Source organism: Notechis scutatus, chromosome 3 (assembly GCF_049901735.1).
Source record: "Notechis scutatus isolate UNSWTSFEM ecotype Mainland chromosome 3, rNotScu1.2, whole genome shotgun sequence".
Classification (NCBI taxonomy): domain Eukaryota; kingdom Metazoa; phylum Chordata; class Lepidosauria; order Squamata; family Elapidae; genus Notechis; species Notechis scutatus.
Window position 1 is genome coordinate 137,549,144 of NC_142011.1, and position 22,473 is coordinate 137,571,616.

Below are 22,473 nucleotides of genomic sequence, written 5' to 3' on the forward strand. Positions count from 1 at the left end.
AATATGCTGATTCTGAGAACTGCTTAGAGAGTGCTGTAAAGCACTGTGAAGTGGCACATAAGTCTATTGCTATTTATTATAAGATGTAATGTTATACTACCCCGGTGCCCTTTTTTGATATTGATAAAATAACACCTCATTTATGCGGATGTCAAAAAAATCTCCTGTTTACATAAACAAAGGAAATGCTTTAACTATGATGTAAAATCAGTTTTCCAGTCAAAAATGCTCTGAAACCATGAACCATTCTGGCTCAAACCGTAAGAGAGAAGTCAATTCTTTACCTCCTCCTTATGGCAGAATCTAGAACCCAAGGGATATTTGTAGCTCCAAGAACCAAAATTCCTTCATTGTCTGTTCCAACTCCTTAAAAAATAAATGAATTTAATAAGCGCCCATTTGTAGAATCTTTAGCATAAAGAAGTTACAAAATAAATATACCGTAAAACTTTCAGCTCCACATATTATATATTAAACACGCTCATGCACGTAGTCATTAAACACCACTGTATTTTATTATAGCCTTTACGTAATATACACTCATGCTTTAAAGTACTCTAATTAACTACTTTAATAATTTACCTTGCATCTGAACCAAAAACTCTGTTTTAATTCTCCGAGCTGCCTCACTTTCATTTTCACTTCGGGAACCACATAAAGAATCGATTTCATCAATGAAGATAATTGAAGGTTTATTTTCTCTGGCAAGTTGGAATAGATTTTTCACCAGCCTAGGGAGCAATTTAAATTGTATTAAAGAAAAGGCAATGATAAAGCACAGGAAGACAACCACTTTTTATGTGTGTAAAATGTGAATGTAAAATGTCAAGCTACCACATGTAGGAAGGTATTTAAAGCTTTTGCAATTAAATTTTAGTTAAGGTAGTCATTCAGATAAAAATGACTTTCATTCAATTGCTTTATACATGTTTTCATAAATTAAATTGTAAAGTCATAAATTCTTGGAACAGCTTTTAATGATCAAACATCCTTTCGGCAAAGGAGTTAAATAATCTGTGATAAATAGTTGTTATAGGAATTGGATAGCCTTAAATATTTCTAAAATAAATGTTTGTGAAGGACACATGTTTTAGGGAGTAATTCACAAATTTATAAGACCATCTTTCCTTCTGACTCATTTTATTGTTATCTATTCTTTAATCATCCTAACATCTTTTTATTCCATCATCTTATTCCTTGATCACATAAAAATTGCATAAAATTTACCTTTAATTCATTCCACCATTTTATCAAACAATGAACAATGAATGGTTGAGAGGACATGGGGCCCGGTAATTAAAAGCAAAAATGCTTATTCTGATGAAGATATTATGGAACGGTTTATCTGAAAATAGTGCTCCGGGGAGCAGAAGATGGCATTTGTCCTCTTCCAGCAGACAGTAAAATTGTAACAATGCCTAGATTTGGATCAACACGCAGCACACAGAGACTTAGACATTAACAGTGGTTTACAAGCAAGATTTCTTTTTCTTAACACACAGAGAACTTCTGCACTGAATACTGGACACAAGGAAAAGGAACCATGTCCTCTAATGGCTGCCATTTATATACACACCTCTTAAAGGGATTTTTAATTTCCAGTCTTAAAAGGAAATACCTATACTATGCTGAATCACTCTTGTTACATCAGCCTATATTACATCAGATTCACAGCACCTGGCAGCTATTCACTGCTGGTCAGTTCTTAAATCTCAATACCTTAACAAATTGCTGGTCAGAGAATAGCACATTGTTTAGCTAAATAGTGTAAGAAGACCATAAATCAGTTAATGTAGCTGTTCATTCAGCTGTGCATTCATTTTTTTCCTCAACAAGATATCCTAACTCCTAGCATTTTCCCATCAATGGGCATCACGAAACATGCAAAACCATCAAATTTTCTTTACACCTGTACAGAAGTATAAATTATTTTATAAACACCACTGTTTTACTTCTTCATCAGTAAGAAATTCAGGATTATAAGTCTGATTTTTTTCTTGATTTTTTTTCCTTATGGTACATAAGGAATAATTATTTTTAAAAAAGAGTAACTATTGTAAAATGGGTCTTGCTGCTGTGAATGATACATGAGATACATGACAGAGCAATGGAGAACAACAGAATCAGTCCTCATAAGGATAAATTAACCAGAGATACAGATAGTTTCTGTTTCATAGGATTCTGGCATAGATTGAATATAATAAATTGGAGTGGGGGGAAGAAGAAAAGCTTCATGCTAGAATATTGCAATTCTAGTCAGGTATCAGTGGCTGCTTGCCTACCTTGATCCACGGTGTAATTATTTCTATATTTACTTTGAACATTTTAGGTTAGGCAATAGTTGGCTATTTAAATTTATTTATGGGTCTAAGATTCCAAATGTTTAAATTGTTTGATCAGTTACTACTCACTTTTCACTTTCTCCCAACCATTTTGAGACAAGATCTGAAGATGATACAGAGAAGAATGTAGAATTGTTAGCTTCCGTTGCAACAGCTTTTGCCAAGTAGGATTTCCCAGTTCCTGGAGGTCCAAAGAGAAGGATCCCTCTCCAGGGAGTTCGCTTCCCTAAAAATAAATGGGTGACATGATATGTGTGTTTTAGAAAATCTAGTAAGTTGCCTGCTCATTGAGCACGTACAAAGCAGTCACACACTTCTCAAAAAATATTTTAACAAATTTTAAAAATCCCTTTTGCATTCCCTTTTTGCGCAGGCTTAATCTGAACAGCTTGGTCAGCTTAGTGGTATTGTTATTTAATTCCTGGTCAGAACTTAACTGTAGAGAAGGAAGTTGAGCTGCATTTATTAATTGGATAGAGCTGATGTCACTGGCTGAATTTTGTGCAACACTCAATACAGGCTGGATCATAGGTGTGATTGTGGGACAGTTACTGTAATCCATACAAACATGACCATCCTTAACAGGATTTCTTTCTGTCCAAAGCTAATACCAAGTAGAGACTCATAGGGACAAAGTAGAGAAGCTACTTGTATTCCACATACCAAGCCATGCTTGTCTTGGAAGTGGAATCACAGAATCCCAAAACTTGGGGGATTAACATCCATACTAAAATAACTCTGACCCTGGAACATTATGTTCTTCATTATCACAATGATGAAATTGTCCCAATTGTCATTAGACCATACTGACTAAAATACTGCAATTATCCCAATGTATTTCAATAGTACCATATTGGGGATGGCTGGTCTAAATAGCACCAGATTGGGATGGCTGATCTAAAACAAGAAATACAGGTAGTCTTCAACTTACAACAACAGCCCAAAATTTCAGTTGCTAAGTGGGACATTTGTTATGTGACTTTTGCCCCATTTTATGACCTTTCTTGCCACAGTTAAGTGAATCACTGTAGTTAAGTTACTCACATGGTTGTTAAGTGAAACTGGCTTCCCCATTGACTTTACTTGTCAGAAGTTTGCACAAGGGGATCACATGACCCTGGGACACTGCAATTGTCATAAATGTGAAATGTAAATAGCCAGGTGTCTGAATATTGATCATGTGACCATGGGGATGCTGCAATGGTAGTAAGTGTGCAAAATGGTCACTGGTCACTTTTTTCAGTGCCATTGTAACTTAGAAGGGTCACTAAATGAATTGTAAGTAGAGGACTACCTGTACACAAATTTTGTGTTGACCAATCTTCTTATCTACAGTGAAACCAAAGTTCAGTGTTTTTTATGGGCTTCTATTAAATAATAATAGCTTTTGTAGTTAGAATTTCTTGGCAGAGTAAGATTTTACTTAAGTTGATGAAAAATATTACTTTTTATTCTTCCCTTCAAGGAACATGGCTAGTACATAATGCCTCTTCTCAGCCTATTTTATACCCAAATATAGTTAATTAAGCTAACTGGGAGATACTAATCTGGATGTTTCCCGTCTAAAGTCTCACTTCAGTGAGCTCTACATTACACTAGTTCTATGTATTTGATGGAAAACTCCAAAATTCAACAAGTTCTTCAGTGATAAAGATACAAATCTCAGGCATTAGCTCAAGAATTAGCAGTCTATTCAAGCAGTCACATGAATAGCATAATGAACAAAAAAAAAATATTGTACAAAAAAAATGTGAACAGAGATTTTTACTCCATTACCTAGCAACAAAATTCCACAGATACATGTAACATTAAGTAGTCCAAAATCAATCAGGTAATTCCATACATTTATATTCTTGCATTTAGCCATAACTATTATTCTTCCTTTGAGAACACATTTCTTAACTATATTGCCTCACTTACACAGCATGTATAGCTGTGTGAAAAAGTCCTGCATGCTTTCATTGTCACTAAAGATCACGTGCAAAGGCTTATACAGTCTATGTCGAAGTGATGCCGCCTAAGGCCTGGCCGATTTCATATTAGTAACCATGTTACTAATATGAAATTGGTTCTTTTCGGGGCCACAAACAATAAAAATGTTAACAGAACACTAGCATCGACCTTAGTAATTCCAACACTGGGTATGCATCAGTTAATCTGTTTTCATAGTCATTGTAAACATGCATTGTAAGCATGCAAGAAAATTCACAATCCCCATCCAAACAGCACCAAATTGCAAAAAGCTTATGCTTTCACTTAAAAACCACCAGTATTTATTTAAATATAACAATATTTGCATAGCAGTTAGCATAAAATATCATAAAATCAATGGCCTATCCAAAAATGTCATAAATCGTAAAGCATGCAGGACTTTTTCACACAGCTGCATATTTCTTATGAAAGCTAAATGACCTTAGTTGTACTCTCTATCTCAAACACCCAAGAATTAGGCTAGGAAGACGCTGATTGCATATTCACTTGCTTTTCACCTGTAAAAAGATGAGGAAATTTAATGGGCAATATTACTGCTTCTTTAAGGGCTTCTTTTGCTCCTTCTAGTCCAGCAACATCACTCCATTTTACATTTGGTCGTTCCATGACAATTGCACCTGTAAAGCAAAAGACCACAGGTAACCACATTTCATACTGTATATAATTCCTTAAAAATTAAATCAAAATACCTCCTTTAAAGTAAAATCTGAAACAAATTTTTTGACAATCAATAGAAAGCAAACACAGCATATTATGGTTTACTTCAGACAAAAACAAGTAAGCAAGTTATGGTCATTTCACTACTGGAAATACTATTCTAATCCAAACTAAGTGCAAAGTGCTACAATATTAATATAACAATTTCACCAAATGATTGCCAAATGTCCTATATGTTTTTCTTTAAATCTGAATTTTAACTAGCTATTTATTTCGTGCCCTTAGATTGCTGTGAAATCCATAAGACAGCCCATGCCGTTTTACATGATTCATATCAATTCTAATAAAGGAGAATAGGATTGACATGATACTTACTATTATTATATTCTATGGTAGAATATAAACTGACAGAAAACTGCACTCTTTACTAGCACTGATGATGTTACCTGGTTTGGGTAATGAAACATCTGCAAGAAAACAAGCACGCTCATAGAGCATAATGGACCCCTCATACCAATTCATCATAGGTACAGTGATGCTAAAAGGTTTGGGGATGCATTTGAATTTTTAATATTTCTGCATAAATATGAACTAAAATGGGATCTGTTCTCCAAGCAAGTCCTAAAACTAGACAAACAACCAAATTAAATAAAGGGGTCAAAAACATTACGCTTGTTTATTAGTTGAGGAAAATGATCCAAAGTTAAATATCTGGGTGTAGCAAAAGGATATGAATCTCTAGGATTATAACTTTATTTGAAGGGGAAATTAGAGTCAGGCATTTCAACCAACAGAATGATAATCAGGGATAAGTGAGGGAGGAGATTCTTATTTTAAAGAACAAAATGCTGGATGTTCTCTATCGAAGTCTGTTCTTCATAAGACAAGAAGGGTGCCATGGTTCAAACCAAGGAGATTTTTGAGCACTTCCAAAAAACAGTTGTTGATGCTCACTAGACAGGAAAATGTTACTGAACTATTTCCAAACAGTTCGGATTCCACCAGACCACTGTCAGGCAGATCATGTACAAATGGAGGCAATTTAATGTCACCATCTAGTGGTTGACCAACTAATATCACACCAAGAATAAGGCATGTAATACTTAAGGAACTTAAAGCTTGCTTTTGAGAATGTCAATGAACACTCAGCAACAATGGTGTATATGGTAGGTTTGCAAGGAGAAAGCTGCTACTCTCCAAAAAGAACATTGTAGCCTATTTACAGTTTGTGAAATATCATGTGAATAATCCAGAAAGCTATTGGGACAATGTTCCAAAATAGAACTTTTTAGCTTCAATGCAAAGCATTATGTTTGATAAAAGGCAAATGTTGCATTCCAGCGTAAGAACCTTCTTCCATCTGTCAAACATGGTGCTGGCAGTATCATGATATGGACCTTCAGACCAAGACATTTGCTATCACTGATGGAACTGTGTATTCTGAATTCTATCAGCAAATTCCACAGGAAAATGTCAGGATATCTATCTGTGAACTGAAGCTCCAGAGAAAGTGGTCATGTTGTAAATGTAAGACAACAATCCAAAACACACAAGTCCTATGACCAAAAAAGTGGTTAAAACAGAAAAAAAGTTAATGTTTTGAAAGTCCTGATGTTAATTTTATAGAAATCTTACAAAGTGGCCAATTCATGCAAGGAACATCCTTGAATTGAAACTGTTCTGTAAAGGAGAATGAGTCAAAACTCCTCCGAGCCAATATGCATTTACAGTAAGATTGATCAACCATTATCAGAAAATTTTAGTTCAAGTTATTACTAATCAAGGGAGGGCCACCAGTTATTGAAAGCAAAAGTTCAAATACTTTTGTCACACTATTTATAGCTCTGAATCTTTTTCCTCAGTAAATGAACAAATAATAGAGTTGTCCTCATAAAACATCATAAGAGATAGCAGAGAATGATGCCAGTAAAGACGACAGCTATTCCTTACATTCCTTAAACTTTTCATAATGAAGATTTTCCTCAACCTTCCCACAAAAACGAAGTCAATTAGTCAATCTGATAAACTGTACAGCAGCAAACCATCATCTTGCTCACTATAAAAACTGAAAGGCTGGGATCAATAAGAAATCAAAATTGTTTGAAACAGGAATAATTATTTACAAATAGTCAAAAAGCAAAAGAGTGTATGTATTAGGTTTGAAAGTATCCTATGTGCCTTTTTTACTTATGAAATCCACTATATTATAAGGATGATAGGAAAGTGTGCTTAATATTTAATATCTTGCAACTCTTCATCTGACAACTTAATAGAAACATTTTTGTTCAAAATATTAAGAGCTTCATGGAAGGCTACCTTGAAGTTGATTCTGTAGCTTCTTTTTTTCAGGATCATCTGATTCTCCATCCCCATCACTATCATTCCTAATTTGGGTGTAAGTAAAGCACACAGCTAAAACAGAGATAGAGTATTTTGCTCAAGATTGATTCATTTCTAACACAAATAGTCTTCCCTCAGAGAACATACCAAAAAATACCAGAAGTTCAGGTTCTTATACATCTTAAAGTATATTATTACCAAAAAAATAACAAAAAAGCTGCTTATAGAAAGATGTAATTTAATCTGCTTTCTTAAGCAGATTCTTACTCTGACCTGGTCCCTTACTCTTCTAACTCCCACCTCCCAAATTATACAAGATTTCTCAATATGCTGAGGAAGGTATGCATTTATTCTTAACATGATTTCCAGTAAGTGTGAGAGTTAAAGTTTGGAAAGCTACTGCTGGGAAAAACCAAATAAGTTCAGTCATTACAAAGCTCTCTCCAAACAGCATGGAAGTTGTTTTTCTGCCTTCAACAGGAAAAAGCACTGAGGCCCAAAATTCATTTGAGTACAATAGATGCATCCGATTTTAAATCATGTTTGGAACACATCCAACAAAATCAACAGCCAATTCTGAATCCAATCCGATATTCTACTGCTCACTATTTCATGATTAGAAACAGTAAGTCTATCACAATTTTAAAAAAAAAAATGCAGAGAAAGACAGGCAGATACCAAAAACCTCCCTACCCCCCCCCCCCCTCCCAAGATAGCCGAAACAGATACAATGGATATCATTCAACTGCTGGTTTCAATTCAGCAGATGGGAACCATTTACAAAGTACCCCTGACAAAAGTTTATATCCAAATAAAGTCTGGCCTAATTAACAAAAATCAAAACAGTTTTTCACTGATATTTGACTCCATTCCTTTCCCCTTTTTGCTTCTTGATCCATTCAGATATATACATGCATGCATAAAAAACAGTATTCTGTACTATGTTCATTATTTCCTAACCTCTCTGGGAAGAACAAATTAAAAGACATCATAATGCACATAATTCTTAGAACCAAATATTTTAGAAACAAGTACAATGACCATGTAAAGGAAAACAATGATATGTAAGTTAACTGGAGTCAGAAAAAATTGGTATAAAAATACAGAATATACTGTAACATTTCCATAATTTGCTAAAACCGAATAATATTTTTGGAGTACTTTTTTGCATGACACAGAGAGAAACAAATTTTAAAATCTTGGAATAAATGAAGACAGCATACCCTTTTTCATCAGCTGGACCAGATTCTTTCACTGGCTTAAGAGGAGTTTTCTCCTTCTTTTTCAAATAGTCCTTCAACTTTTCTGCTCTGTCCAAATATTCAGTACATTTTGCTCTGATGCTTTGTTTTGCTTTGTCACCCTGTGCCTCATCTGATAATAAGAAAAAGTCTACTTTTACTTCTTAAAGAAATAGCTACTCAAACACCCCCCCCCCCCAATCTTTCTCATTAAACCACTATAAATTGTTATCAGTGAACAAAGATTCTGGAATAGCTTAACAATTATTTGGTTTTTAAAGAATGTTGGTTATTTTATTGAACTTAAAGACAAAACAGATTGGGATATTTTTAATAGATTGGGACCTATAAGCAATCAAATATGTACAGCTTCTATACTTCAACAAACCTTTCCTCAGGGAAAAAAAACAATGCCATAGAAAATAAAATTAAAAAAAAATGAATTAACTAAATAGTAACTAAATTATTAGTTATTTCTAACAAATTGGAGTGAGCAGGAAAGGTAAAATAACTTTCTAAATGTCTAAAACTTTCCATTGAAATATTAGATGGTCTTCTGATAGTCCAGAAAATGTAGCAAGGCACAAAACACAGATTATAGGTAAGACGAGTTGACCTCTTTTAGCAATACTTCAATGTTAAGTTTATGTATCTTCTTCCTCATTTTTAGTACTTCCCTGTCCTGCTACTTTTTCTCAAGTTAATTAATTTCCTATCTTCACTGCTTTTTCTTACTCTTTATAATTAATCTTACAATTCCTTTGGGAGGCATTCTTCACCCAACACAGAATATATCCATTTTTTGCCTTTTGCTCTCACTGGTAGCCAACTTACATTTCTTCAACTGTCTCTTTCACAACAAATTCTTAAGTTCTTCCTTAAAATGCTAATGAACTTATTTCAACTGAAAGTTGTGACAATTCACGTATTATTTTAATTTATTACTAAGTTAGTATTTCTACCTTTAAAGGGAATCCTTTAAGGGACAGTAGGATAGGATCCTAATCAGAACAATTAATCACATCCTTCTCTTGAGACCATTAAAAACTGTAAAGTTCATCTGTAGTTTTAGAAAACATCCCAACAATTCTAAAAGCCATTAGGGAGTGCATTTAATTCTGCTTCTAAAACAGGGAAGAACATGAAGTTTATTTCTAGCTACGTATGTTTAGCATAATTCTTACATTTAACAACATGAAGAAAATACTGCACAGCATGTTGATACAAACGTAGGGCTTCCTCAAAGTTCCCTGCTTTATCTTCTTGTGCTGCTTTGCTAGCAAGGTCTATTGCTTTCTAGAAAAAAAATTAAAAAAAATTAGGTCAATTGTTCTTTAAGTAAAATAGGTTTTCAACATATGAACCCAAGAATATAGTAAGATTACATTACAACTCCATTTTGTAACAGCCTTAAACTATTATTCTGTTATTAGTACTGTTAGGTATAACATCGATACCAAATATGGTTTGGGTGAATAAATATATAAAACTTAGATATCATGGTTTAAGTGCTTATCACTTTAAGCACAATGCTGCAGGTAATTAGCCGATTAAGGGTGCGGTTAGAAGTTACAATATAAGGAAGCATTAGAAGCTGTAAAGCTTACTGCGACTTACTGTGACTACCTGTGACTTACTGTGACTAACTGTGAATACTGATTGTACTGTGCCCGAGATGATCCTGTCTGCTACTGTTTGATGATTTACTGCGGAATTCAACTGTTCTACTGTTTGAGCGTCTTGCTGAATATCCAGCGTTTGTTTCTCTGGAGAGAGGCACCGGAGGAGGAGAAGATATCTTTATCGGCTGATAAAGATATTGTAAGGACTCTTAACTTGGACTGTAATAGTGAGTCTTACTGGATGGAAATATAGTGAATGACAAATGGACTGAATGACAATGCTTTAAACTCTAAATGGATTAAAAACTATTTAAACTACAAACAGTGTTTGTGTTCAGTGTGTGTATACTCTGGGGCCCTTCCACTCTCGTTTGGCTGCCTGGCTTGACTACTGCTGCAATACTCTGCTAGGGGTTAATCCCCAAACCCTAACATTGGTTATGGGCCCAGCAGCATAGTGGAACTAACCAGGATATAGCAGAGAGAGTTGGTGTGAGTTGCACATTACTGTAAAAACAAACTGTTTTAATTAGTTTAAAATAGTCAAAATATCTGAAGAGTAATGGCACAAGTAAATTTGTCACAACTGTCCATGATATCCAGGCTGGATGGAACAAACTATGTTTCATAGTCAATGAAATGTAGTTTACTTCTACGCAGAGAAGGTTTGTGGGACATTATAGCAAACCCACCAGATGTGAGTAGCTGGGATCCTGCTGATGATGATGATAACGAAAAGTTACAAGACTTTAAACTGAAAAATGAGCAGGCTTTATGCATCATAGGACTGACTCTCTGTGATCAGTAGCTTGACCATATTCGTGGAGAAGAAAATGCTGCAAACTTCTGGGAGAACCTCAGGAAGATTTATGTTCGGGACAGTGTAGGAGCACATATAAATCTTACACGGAAGCTTTTTGAACGCATCTTCAGAGGAATGGAGATATGTTAGTTCATTTAAACTGTATGAAGAGCATTTTTCAAGAATTGCAAGAAAAAGAGCTTATATTTAATGAACTGCAACAAGTCTACATCATATTATCTTCATTAGATCAAAGCTATGATGACTATGTGACTTCGTTAGAGGTATTGCCAAAAGAAAGCCTCTCATTAACCGACATAACAGGCAGGCTATTAGAAGAAGCTAGAAGAAGGCGTGAGCGTGACGAGCTGAGAGAAGATAAGAAAGAAGAGAAATTATCTTCAAAGCTTGAAAGAAACCAGCTTAGCAAAATACAGCACATGGAAGAAAAGAATTTATCTTCAACAGCATACACAATTAAAAATGTTTTAATTGTGGAGGAAGAGGACATTTGGCAAGTTTCTGCAAAAAGGAAAAAGCCAGAATGTAAAAAAGCCAAAGAAAGCATTTGAACTAGCCATGTTTAGCAACTCTGATGTGAAGAATGATCTATGGGTGGTTGACAGTGGCGCATCCCACTGCATCACAAGAGATAAGACAAAATTTATAAAAATGTCTACAAGCTCTCAACATATATCTCTTGCTAACGGCTGGAATCTGAAAGCGAAAGGTGAAGGTCTTGCACATTGTCCGTGCATAAACCAGGATATAAAAATGTTGTATGTACCGCAACTAAAGTTTAATTTGCTTTCAGTAAGGGTATTAGATAAATTAGGTTATGTAATTACTTTTAAGGATAATAATTGCATAATTGAAAAAAGATAACAAAAGGGTAACTGCAACTTTAAATGGAACATTATATGTCTTAGATAATAGTAAGAAAGGGAGGCACAGACTGTATTTAATAATATAAAGCCTCATAATGAATGTATCCATTTATTGCATAGGCGTTTGGGGCATGTAAATTTTAAAATGCTAAAACGCTACAGTTGAGTTATCTGAAGGAATAAGGTTAAAACCTTGTGATAAATATTTGCGTTGTAATGTTTGCTGTGAAGATAAGAGCAAAGTATTGCCTGCAAATAGGCTAAATGGTTTCAAAACAAAAGAACCTTTAGAAGTGGTATTTGCAGACATAATAGGTCCAAAGAAACCCAGTATGGGGGGTGCTAGATATATACTGAGCATTATGGACCATTATTCTAGATATGGGTTTTGCTATTTAATGAAAAGCAAAACTGAAACATATCAACATTTTTTCAATTGGCTTAAGTTTGCTGAAAGAAAGTCTAAACGGCAACTGATAACCCTGGTGACAGATAATGGCACGGAATTTATTAATAACAAATTCCAGAACAGACTTAAGGTAGCTGGAATAGAGCATAAGAAGTCTGCTCCATACAGGCCAGAACATAACGCTTTTATTGAAAGAAGAGGCCAAACACTACAGGCAATGGTTAGAACAATGTTAAATGATTCTGGGTTACCTGATTATTTGTGGGGGGAGGCTACAATGTGTGCTAATAACATATTGAACAACGTTGTTAACACAACGACAGGTGAAATACCATTCACCAGGTGGCATGGCAGGAAACCTGACCTAAGTTACCTGCACACATTTGGTGCACCAGCATGGGTGCATATTCCTGCACAACTCAGAAAAAAAGGGCAACATAGAGCTAAACGATTTTTTCTTCGTTGGTTATCAGGCAAACCATAGGGCATATAGATTTTGGGAGAAAGGCACATCTAAAGTGTTATGTAGTGCTAGTGCCCAATTTCTAGAACATGAAGGATGGGAGAAATTAGAACAGGATACCAATAAAGATGTAATTATTGAATCCTATAGAAATCCCATTAGTTATCCCTGTAACTTTAAAAATAAAGTAAAGAGACAAATACAGGATGAAATAGTGCCCATAAAGGAAGAAACAGATTCAATAGCTGAACAGGATGAGGAAGATGAACAGGTAGTAGTTCAACAAAGTCCTCCTGTAAGCCCTGTAATTCCCAGAAGAACTACACGTGTATCTAGACCGCCTGATAGGTACCAGGCTAACACAGTGTGCCAGATTAATCAAGTTCCTAATTCTGTAGAAGAAATAAAAAAGTATCCTACTAAGGAAAAAGAAAGTTGGTATGCAGCAATGAATAAGGAACTGAATTCATTAAGAGATATGAAAGTGTATGAGAATGCCAAATTACCTGTAGGTAAGAAGTCCATTGGCTGCAAATGGATATTTAAGGTAAAAACAGATAAAGATGGTAATTTAATCCATAAGGCAAGGTTAGTAGCCCAAGGTTTTAGGCAGAATGCTAATGACTACGATGAGGTGTTTGCACCTAGTCTTAAGGCAGCAACCTTGAGGGCAGCTTTAGTGTGGGCAGCTAGTAAAAACTATATAGTTAACCATCTAGATGTGGAAACTGCTTACTTGCACGCCCCATTAAAACATACTATTTATATGAAAAAACCTGTTGGTATTAAAAGTGAAAATAAGGATAATAATGATTGTTGGTTGTTAAAGAAAAGCCTCTATGGTCTTAAACAATCAGGCTATGAATGGAACCAGTATATTGTAAAGGAACTAAACAATATAGGATTTAAAGCTGGTTTAGCCGATCCATGTCTGTTTAAGAGGGAGACAAATGGGAAAGTATCATTATTATTGTTGTTCACAGATGATATTGCATTGATAACTGAAACTAATGATGAAGCAAATAAAATAATAGCATCATTAGGAAGAGAATAAAGATCAAGCAATTAGGGGAGATAAAGAAGTATCTCGGTTTGAATATAAAGAAAACACAGAAAGGTTTTAAGATATCTCAGGAAGATAAGATAAGCAAATTGCTAAAAGATTACAAGATGGAGCTTTGTAAGCCAGCTAAGACTCCAATGAGTCAGGAGTTTAGCAACACTGATGAACAAAGCCCGGAGTTTGATAAGGTGATTTATCAATCTTTAATTGGTAGTTTGACTTATATAAGTAATTGGTCTAGACCAGATATTTCGTACTGTGTGAATCAGTTGGCTAGATTCAATTCTGCACCGTGTGAAAGACACTGGAATGCAGCTAAGAGGATATTAAGATATCTTAAAAAGACAATGAATTATTCATTGTATTTAGAGCCAAAAGGTGATTTAATTCTGAGTGCTTATGCAGATGCTAGTTTTGCATCAGAAAGAGACACTAGAAAGTCGACTTCAGGAACAGCCATAATGCTGGGTAAGACATTAATAGGCTGGAAGTCAATAAGACAACAGCATATAAGTTTGTCTACTATGGAGGCAGAATTCTCCTGTTTATCTCTGTTATGTACAGAATTAATAATGTATAAACAAATGTTAATTGATATAGGTATAACTGTGGATTATCCTATAATTATACATGAAGATAATCAGGAAGCAATTCAAATGGCCACAAATATTGCAGTAAAAACAAGGAGCAAACATACAGATCTAAGATACCTAAACGTGAGACAATCTGTAAGAAGTAAGATGATTCAGCTAGAGTATTGTATGTCGGAGGACAATTTAGCTGATAATTTTACTAAAGCCCAAGGTGCCAGTAAGCACCAGGAGTGTTGTGAAAACTATGGGGTTAGATTGTAAAGGTATTATATATTTATTTCACCCAAAAGGGGAGTATGTTAGGTATAACATCGATACCAAATATGGTTTGGGTGAATAAATATATAAAACTTAGATATCATGGTTTAAGTGCTTATCACTTTAAGCACAATGCTGCAGGCAATTAGCCGATTAAGGGTGCGGTTAGAAGTTACAATATAAGGAAGCATTAGAAGCTGTAAAGCTTACTGCGACTTACTGTGACTACCTGTGACTTACTGTGACTAACTGTGAATACTGATTGTACTGTGCCCGAGATGATCCTGTCTGCTACTGTTTGATGATTTACTGCGGAATTCAACTGTTCTACTGTTTGAGCGTCTTGCTGAATATCCAGCGTTTGTTTCTCTGGAGAGAGGCACCGGAGGAGGAGAAGATATCTTTATCGGCTGATAAAGATATTGTAAGGACTCTTAACTTGGACTGTAATAGTGAGTCTTACTGGATGGAAATATAGTGAATGACAAATGGACTGAATGACAATGCTTTAAACTCTAAATGGATTAAAAACTATTTAAACTACAAACAGTGTTTGTGTTCAGTGTGTGTATACTCTGGGGCCCTTCCACTCTCGTTTGGCTGCCTGGCTTGACTACTGCTGCAATACTCTGCTAGGGGTTAATCCCCAAACACTAACAAGTACTTTGCCCAGATCTCTTGAATGCAAATCGTGAAGTGTGCATGTCCTGTTTATGTTGCATTATTTTCTATGAATCCCACAAAAACATTTCTGCTGGAACCAAAAAAGTTTCAGCAAAAGTTTTCTTTCTCTTCTAACCTGAGGATTTATTACCTCATACAGTATGACAGTTTGTTTTTGTAACTGTTTGCATTTATTTACATTCCTACCGATACTGAATCCTGAAGCACCTACATTGCAATTGAAAGCAATGAAATTGTTCTGTAAGAGATTATTAAGGGAAATAAATTGTCCCAAATATAGCATGTTGTATTATGGATATAGTGATGATTAAAAATTATGATGACCAAGAACATTTCACTGATCTGAATGTGGCCTGTATACTATAGAGATGTTTCATTCTTTATATGAAATGTGTATCAAAAATCCTTGCAAATATTTTTTAAAAGTAGCTACTTAAGTTTCCAACATTCTTATAATATAAAATGTGTTTGCAAAAACCAGGAAACATTTTCTTTATGCCACACAAAAACTTCATTAGTATATAATTATTATATACATATTTATTGGAAAAATAGTTACATTAAAATTGTGATAAGGTAATAATCACTTTGCAATACATGCATATTTACCTGTGTTTTCAAGTAAGACTTTATATTTATACATTATAATAAAAGTTATATTAAGAACATAATGAAAGAGTAACCAATTCATCATGCTACTAATAAACATTTTTTTTGTTTGAGCTGTATGTTAAACACCTCTAATCAAACAATAACTTGGTTTAATAATACAATTAAAGATGACCACTATACTTCCTGTGTGGCTCTGCAATGGAAGTATTTGTGGAAGATAACTGAGAATCAAGGAGTGTGGCTATGATTATGCTATGGAACCAGAGGCATAATCAAGTTAAGTTAGAATTGTTTCCATCAACCGATTATGAAGAGGAATAAATAAGAATACTCCTTACATCTCCACCCGCATACAGGTAGTCCTCGGCTTAAGTGAATCTGGTTTCCCCTTTGACTTAGCCAGTCAGGAGGTTGCAAAAGGGAATCACATGACTCTCAGATACTGCCACCATCATACATTGGAAACAGTTGTCAAGCAACTGAACGTAAATCCCATGACCATGGGGGATGCTGCTATGGTCCTAAGGCTGAAAAATAGTCCTAAGACTTTTTTTTTTTTAGTGGCTTTGTAACACCCAACAATCACTAGGTGAACAGTTGCAAGCAGAGGACTCTGCAGAAAAAAAGCAATTACTACCCACCTGCCTTCAATTGAGGACCTGTATACTGCACGAGTCAGAAAGAGGGCTGTGAAAATATTTACAGACCCCTCACATCCCAGACATAAACTGCTTCAACTCCTTCCCTCAAAACGATGCTACAGAGCACTGCACACCAGAACAACTAGACACAAGAACATTTTTCCCCGAAAGCCATCACTCTGCTAAACAAATAATTCCCTCCACACTGTCCAACTATTTACAAAGTGTACACTACTATTACTGTTCATCTTCTCACCACTCCTTCTCACCCATCCCCTCCCACTTTACTGTTTCCTAGTGATTTGATTGTTGATTGTACCCTATGACTATCATTAAGTGTTGTATGTTATGATTCTTGATTCTTAATGAATGTACCTTTTCTTTTAGGTATACTGAGAGTATTTACACCAAGACAAATTCCTTGTGTGTCCAATCACACTTGGCCAATAAAGAATTCTATTCTATTCTATTCTATTCTCTGTGGCAGCTGAGGGGCTGCCATAGAGAGGAGGGGGTCAAGCTATTTTCTAAAGCACCTAAAGGCCAGACAAGGAATAATGGATGGAAACTGAACAAGGAGAGATTTAACCTGGAAATAAGGAGAAACTTTCTGACAGTGAGAACCATCAAGCAATGGAACAGCTTGCCCTCGGAAGTTGTGGGAGCGCCATCACTTGAGACTTTCAAGAAGAGATTGGACTGCCATTTGTCAGAAATGGTGTAGGGTTTCCCGCTTGGGCAGGGGGTTGGACTAGATGACCTACATGGTCCCTTCCAACTCTGATTATCTGTTACCTGACTACCGGCAAGGAGAACAAACTCCAAATTTTGAGTCCCTCACCCCGACTCTGACCTAGGGAGGCTTCTTGAGCTGTTTGACAGAACAGAAACAAACAGGATAATAACACCACCCGGCCGTTGCCACAAGGCATTTGAACTTCAACCTTAATTTCTTGAACCTAATAACCCAGGACCAGAATATTACCAGAATAATTTTGGTAATGTTACTTCCTTCAGGAAACACTTTTCTCCAAGCCACGCCTTTGGCTCAATTCTCCTCCTCCCCCTCTCTTCCTCCTCCTTTTAAACTTCCTGGCTTACAAGACCAGGATTAGAGAGCGCTGGATCAGAGCGAAGGTCCCGGGGTTGCAACGTCCCGTTCCTCACACGGGCCAATCAGTTAGTTACTCAACTGTGAAGGCCCAATTTTTTAAAAGAGGGGCTTTTCTCCTGAGGGTCGGAAAACTTGGTCCCTATTACCGGGTTAGTCGGGGGGGGGGGTAGCAGGACCATAGTAAAAGCCACCCCGGAGGTCCCAGGTGGAACTCAGCCCAACTCAGTCTTCCCCCCCCACCGCCCGAGCGGCTTGAAGGCGCCCCCCCCCACCCCATACCCGGTCCCTCCGAACGTCACGCTTTTTCCTCCCCCTCCCTCTTGGAATGTGGGCGGCGCCTTTCCCACGCGACCACCCTCCCCCACCCCCACTCCCGAGGTCCCGGCCAGGAAACGCTCACCTGCAGGTTGGAGTTGGCCGCCATGATGGGCGGGCGAGGGAGCGGAAAAGGACAAAAGAAACTGAAAGGGAAACCTAATGGCGCGCGCGCCCCCGCCTTAAGAAACACCGGTCGCCCGCCCCCCTCCTCGCCCTTCCGTCGTTCTGCGGAGACAAAATTATCTCTTTTTTTAAAAAAAAAAACCAACAACCCCGAGTAACTTCCGTCACTCGGTCCTCGCAGCCGGGCGAAATCGACCCAAACGGCTCTTCCGCATCCGCTGAAAGGTGCTGACGTCACACACCGCGCCTTCGTCGGAACAGGACCGACAGGAAGTCAAAACCGGAAGTGCAAAATTATGGGCCGCTTCGTGATACCCGGGGAGGCGCATGCGCGGCAGGCCGTCTTGTTTGTGTTCCTGTGCTGCCTAGTAGTGTAGAGATAGTGGAGTTCGCAGTTTTGCGGATGATTGCTTCCTCTGTTGTAATATAAAGGAACGCGCCTTTTGTTTAAAAGCAACTTAAAAAAATTATTAAGTTGCAATCCTACTTACTGAGTAAGCTTAGCTTAAATTAATGCTAAATATAATGAGGACGACTTCCTTCGTAGGAAATGGAGATTGCACGGTTTGTTTTATGGATTAGTTGTTCTTGCTCCGTCAAGAAAAGCACAGCAATGGTCCTTAGTGCCAAACAAATGAGCCCTCTTATAGAATGAAGCTCTTTGAACGCGTGTTGGGCGTCATTGGCATATTGATGACACTAGTGGAGAAAGCAACAAAAGGCACCCCTCCCCCCAAAAAAAACCCATACCAAAAGACAAGATGAGAAACAATTAATGGAAACCAACCAATGAGAGAAGCAACCTAGAACTATGGAGAAATTTCCCAGTTGTGAGAACAATCAATGGAACAACTTGCTTTCAGAAGTTGTTGCTCCACGAGGCTTCCAAAAAGACTGGACAATCATCTGAAATGGTATAGAATTTCTAAAATTCTGGACTCATGCAGGTTCACCAAAATGAAGGTGTTCCAATTTCAATTTCAAGCCTTTGTTGTCAATGCACAACATGTACAATGAGATTGTCTGAGCCTCCCTTAGTGCACCCCGCCCCCACATAAATACATCTCAATAGCTCACAGTGAAAGAAAGAAAATCCCTAACCCAGTAAATCATACTAACAAACACACAATTCTCTACCTATATGTGTGCATAACATATTGCATCAATGTGAGCATATTGCACATTGCTCTGGCCCTGCGAATCTAATTAAACTACATAGTTATGATATGTTGCATTCTGACAGCCCACAGATAAAAGCTGTTCTTCAGCCTGTTTGTACGACTGGCTATACTTCTATATCTCCTGCCCGATGGTAGGAGAGTAAAGAAATGCTGACCAGGGTGTGAATCATCCCTGAGGATTTTCCTCACTCTGCTAAGGCAGCGAGTCCTGGCAATTTCATCCAGTGATGTCAGGGGACAACTCATGATGTTTTGTGCTGTGCTCATCACCCTCTGTAATGTCTATCTGCAGCTGTCAAGCCAGCATACCATACCGTAATGCAATAAGTGAGGATGCTTTCTATCGTCGACCGGTAAAAGGAGGTCATCAGTTGTTGTTCCACATTGTTTTTCCACAAGACCCTGAGGAAATGGAGTCTCTGTTGGGCCTTCCTGGCCACCTGGATCATATTATTTTTCCAGGTGAGATCTTCGCTAAGATGGACTCCCAGGAATTTGAAAGAGGAGACCCACTCCACACAGCCCCTACTCATTGTAAAGTGAGGCAAGTTCCTCTCTCTTCTTCCCGGAAGTCTAGCACCATCTCCTATGCCTTGCTGATGTTTAGGTGCTAGATGTTTTCTGAGCACCATGTGGATAGCTTTTGAACCTCTCCCCATATCCTGATTCGTCCCCACCTGTAATAAAACCCAATTTGGTGGTATCATCTGCAAACTTGATAATCACATTGGATGGGTCAGAAGATACACAATCGCGTGTACAATGAATACAGGTAGGGACTGAGCACACAACTCTGAGGAGAGCCAGTGTTAAGCTTCAGGGAGGAGGCTATTCATGCTGGGGGTAAATGCCACCTGTAAAACATCTTATACAAGTTCTCTTTATATGCTATTGACATTGTTAATTTATAATTTCAAGACCATAATTTTTGCCATTTATCTAAATCTATCCCATATCCAAAATTTCTCCCCCAGGCTATCATTGTTTCCTTAACTTGTTCTTCCTCCAATTTAATTCCAAGTAAATAACCATAATTTTTAAAATCATTTTCTCATCAGTACCTGTTAAAATTTCATCCAGTTCTGTAGGTTTATTATAAAATCCCTCTGTTTTGCAATCTTTATCATACCTAGAATGTATTTGCACATAATTATACCAATTCATCTTCATTTCTTGCTCCTCTAATTCTAGTTTAGATTTGCGTTCATCCTTTTCATTTAAAATTTCACCATATCTAACCGCATGTTCCATTTTATAAACAACTAGATATGCAAATGCTAGTTGACAACCAGACTGGTATTTTCATGTAATGTTGTTTTCTTGTCTTCTCCCATATCAGCAATAAAGCATCTTGTATATAATGTCTCTTAAAGTACCCATGAGTTTTACTTTCTTTATACCATAAAAAAGCATGCCATCCCAGTAATAGATCATGACCTTCTAGTGTTAATAATCTAACATTCCTTAACAAAACCCATTCTTTAACCCATATCAATGCTGCCACCTGATAATATAATTCCCAGTTAGGTAAGCCAAATCCTCCTCTTATTCTAGCATCTTGTAACAACTTAAGTTTAATTCTTACCTTCTTCCCTTGCCATATGTATTACAATATTATTTTATTTAAATCCATAAAGAATTCTTTCCCTAGCTTAATTGGAATGGTCTGAAACAAATATATGATCCTTGGTAATATATTCATCTTGATTGTAGATATTCTCCCTATTAAGGATAATTGTAGATTTTGCCAATTTTTTAAGTCTGTCGCAATCTGTTAAGTTTAACATAATTGTCTTCTTTCAAAGTTCCACATCTTACTGTTAAATATATTCCTAAATATTTTACTTTGTTTGTAATTTGAATATTCAGTCCTTCTGTCAAAACACTCTTTTGTTTTCCAGTCATATTCTTAGCTAATATCTTGGTTTTATCCTTATTTATTTTCAATCCTGCCACCTGTCCATATTCTTCAATCTTTTCAAACAATTTTGGTGCTGATTTCAATGGTTCCTCCAAAATAAAAACCAAATCGTCCGCAAACACTTGTAGCTTATATTCCTCCTTTTTTATTTTCATTCCCTTTATTTCCCTATTATCTCTGATATTTCTATTTAGCATCTCCAAAGTCAATACAAACAATAATGGCGACAAGGGATATCTTTGTCTGGTTCCTTTTTCAATATTGATATTTTTTGTCAAATCTCCACTAATCATCACTTTAGCAGATTGCTTTTGATATATTGCCTCAACTGCTTTCATAAATCTTTCTCAAAAGCCCATCTGTTCCGTTTGTAGTATCATGAACTGCCAATTTACATTATCAAAGGCTTTTTATGCATCTAAAAATACTAAGGCCATTTGCTTCTCTGAGTGCATTTCATAATATTCCAAAGTGTCCAAGATTATTCTTATATTATATTTGATCTGTCTCTTAGGCAGGAATCCATTTTGATCAGCATGTATAAAATAATTCAAGTATTGTTTAAGTCTTTCTGCCATTATTGAAGCAAAGATTTTATAATCCGCATTCAACAGGGAGATGGGCCTATAATTTTTAATCTGTTGTAAATCAGTGTCCTCTTTTGGTATTAAAGTAATATAAGCTTCTGTCCATGAGTTGGGTATTTTAGCTTTCAACAAAACCTCATTCATCATTTCAAGCATTATATTACTCAATGATTTCTGTAGAGCCTTATAAAATTCTGCTGGGAGACCATCCGGGCCCAGAGCCTTCCCAATATTTTGTCTGTTTAACACTTCTGTCAGTTTCATCATTGTTATTTTCCCTTCTAACATTATCTTAATATCTTCAGGTATTTGAGGTAACTCTGCAATTTGTAGATATTTTTTAACTTTTTCTTCTTCAATATTCTCTTGCTTATATAATGTCTCATAGTACTTCTGTACAATCTCTTTCTTTTCTTCATTTCCACTACAACTCACACCTTAATCATCAATCAGTTGTATTATCTTTTTCATTTCTCCTTTTTCAGTTTGTATGCCAACCATATATAAGGTTTATTCGTGTTTTCAAAGAAATTTTGTTTGGCACTTCTAAATGGGCAGATTCAATTCCATGTCAATTGAGAAAATCGTTAGCATCTAGGGATTTCCTAGAATTCAGACAAACT

General features: G+C 36.4%; 1 protein-coding gene across 1 annotated transcript in view; it reads right to left on the reverse strand.

Annotated features, from left to right (window-relative positions):
* VPS4B (vacuolar protein sorting 4 homolog B) overlaps positions 1-18,421 on the reverse strand; it is a 28,845-nt gene extending 10,424 nt beyond the window's left edge. The window contains exons 1-8 of the mRNA XM_026675368.2: positions 18,121-18,421; positions 9,757-9,868; positions 8,555-8,705; positions 7,308-7,375; positions 4,832-4,951; positions 2,412-2,568; positions 583-731; positions 285-366 (exon numbers count right to left, since the gene is read on the reverse strand). Of these exons, the coding sequence (XP_026531153.1) occupies positions 285-366; positions 583-731; positions 2,412-2,568; positions 4,832-4,951; positions 7,308-7,375; positions 8,555-8,705; positions 9,757-9,868; positions 18,121-18,144 (863 nt within the window). The 5' untranslated portion in view covers positions 18,145-18,421. The remainder of the gene's footprint in view (positions 1-284; positions 367-582; positions 732-2,411; positions 2,569-4,831; positions 4,952-7,307; positions 7,376-8,554; positions 8,706-9,756; positions 9,869-18,120) is intronic.
* Between the last annotated feature and the right edge of the window lie 4,052 nt (positions 18,422-22,473).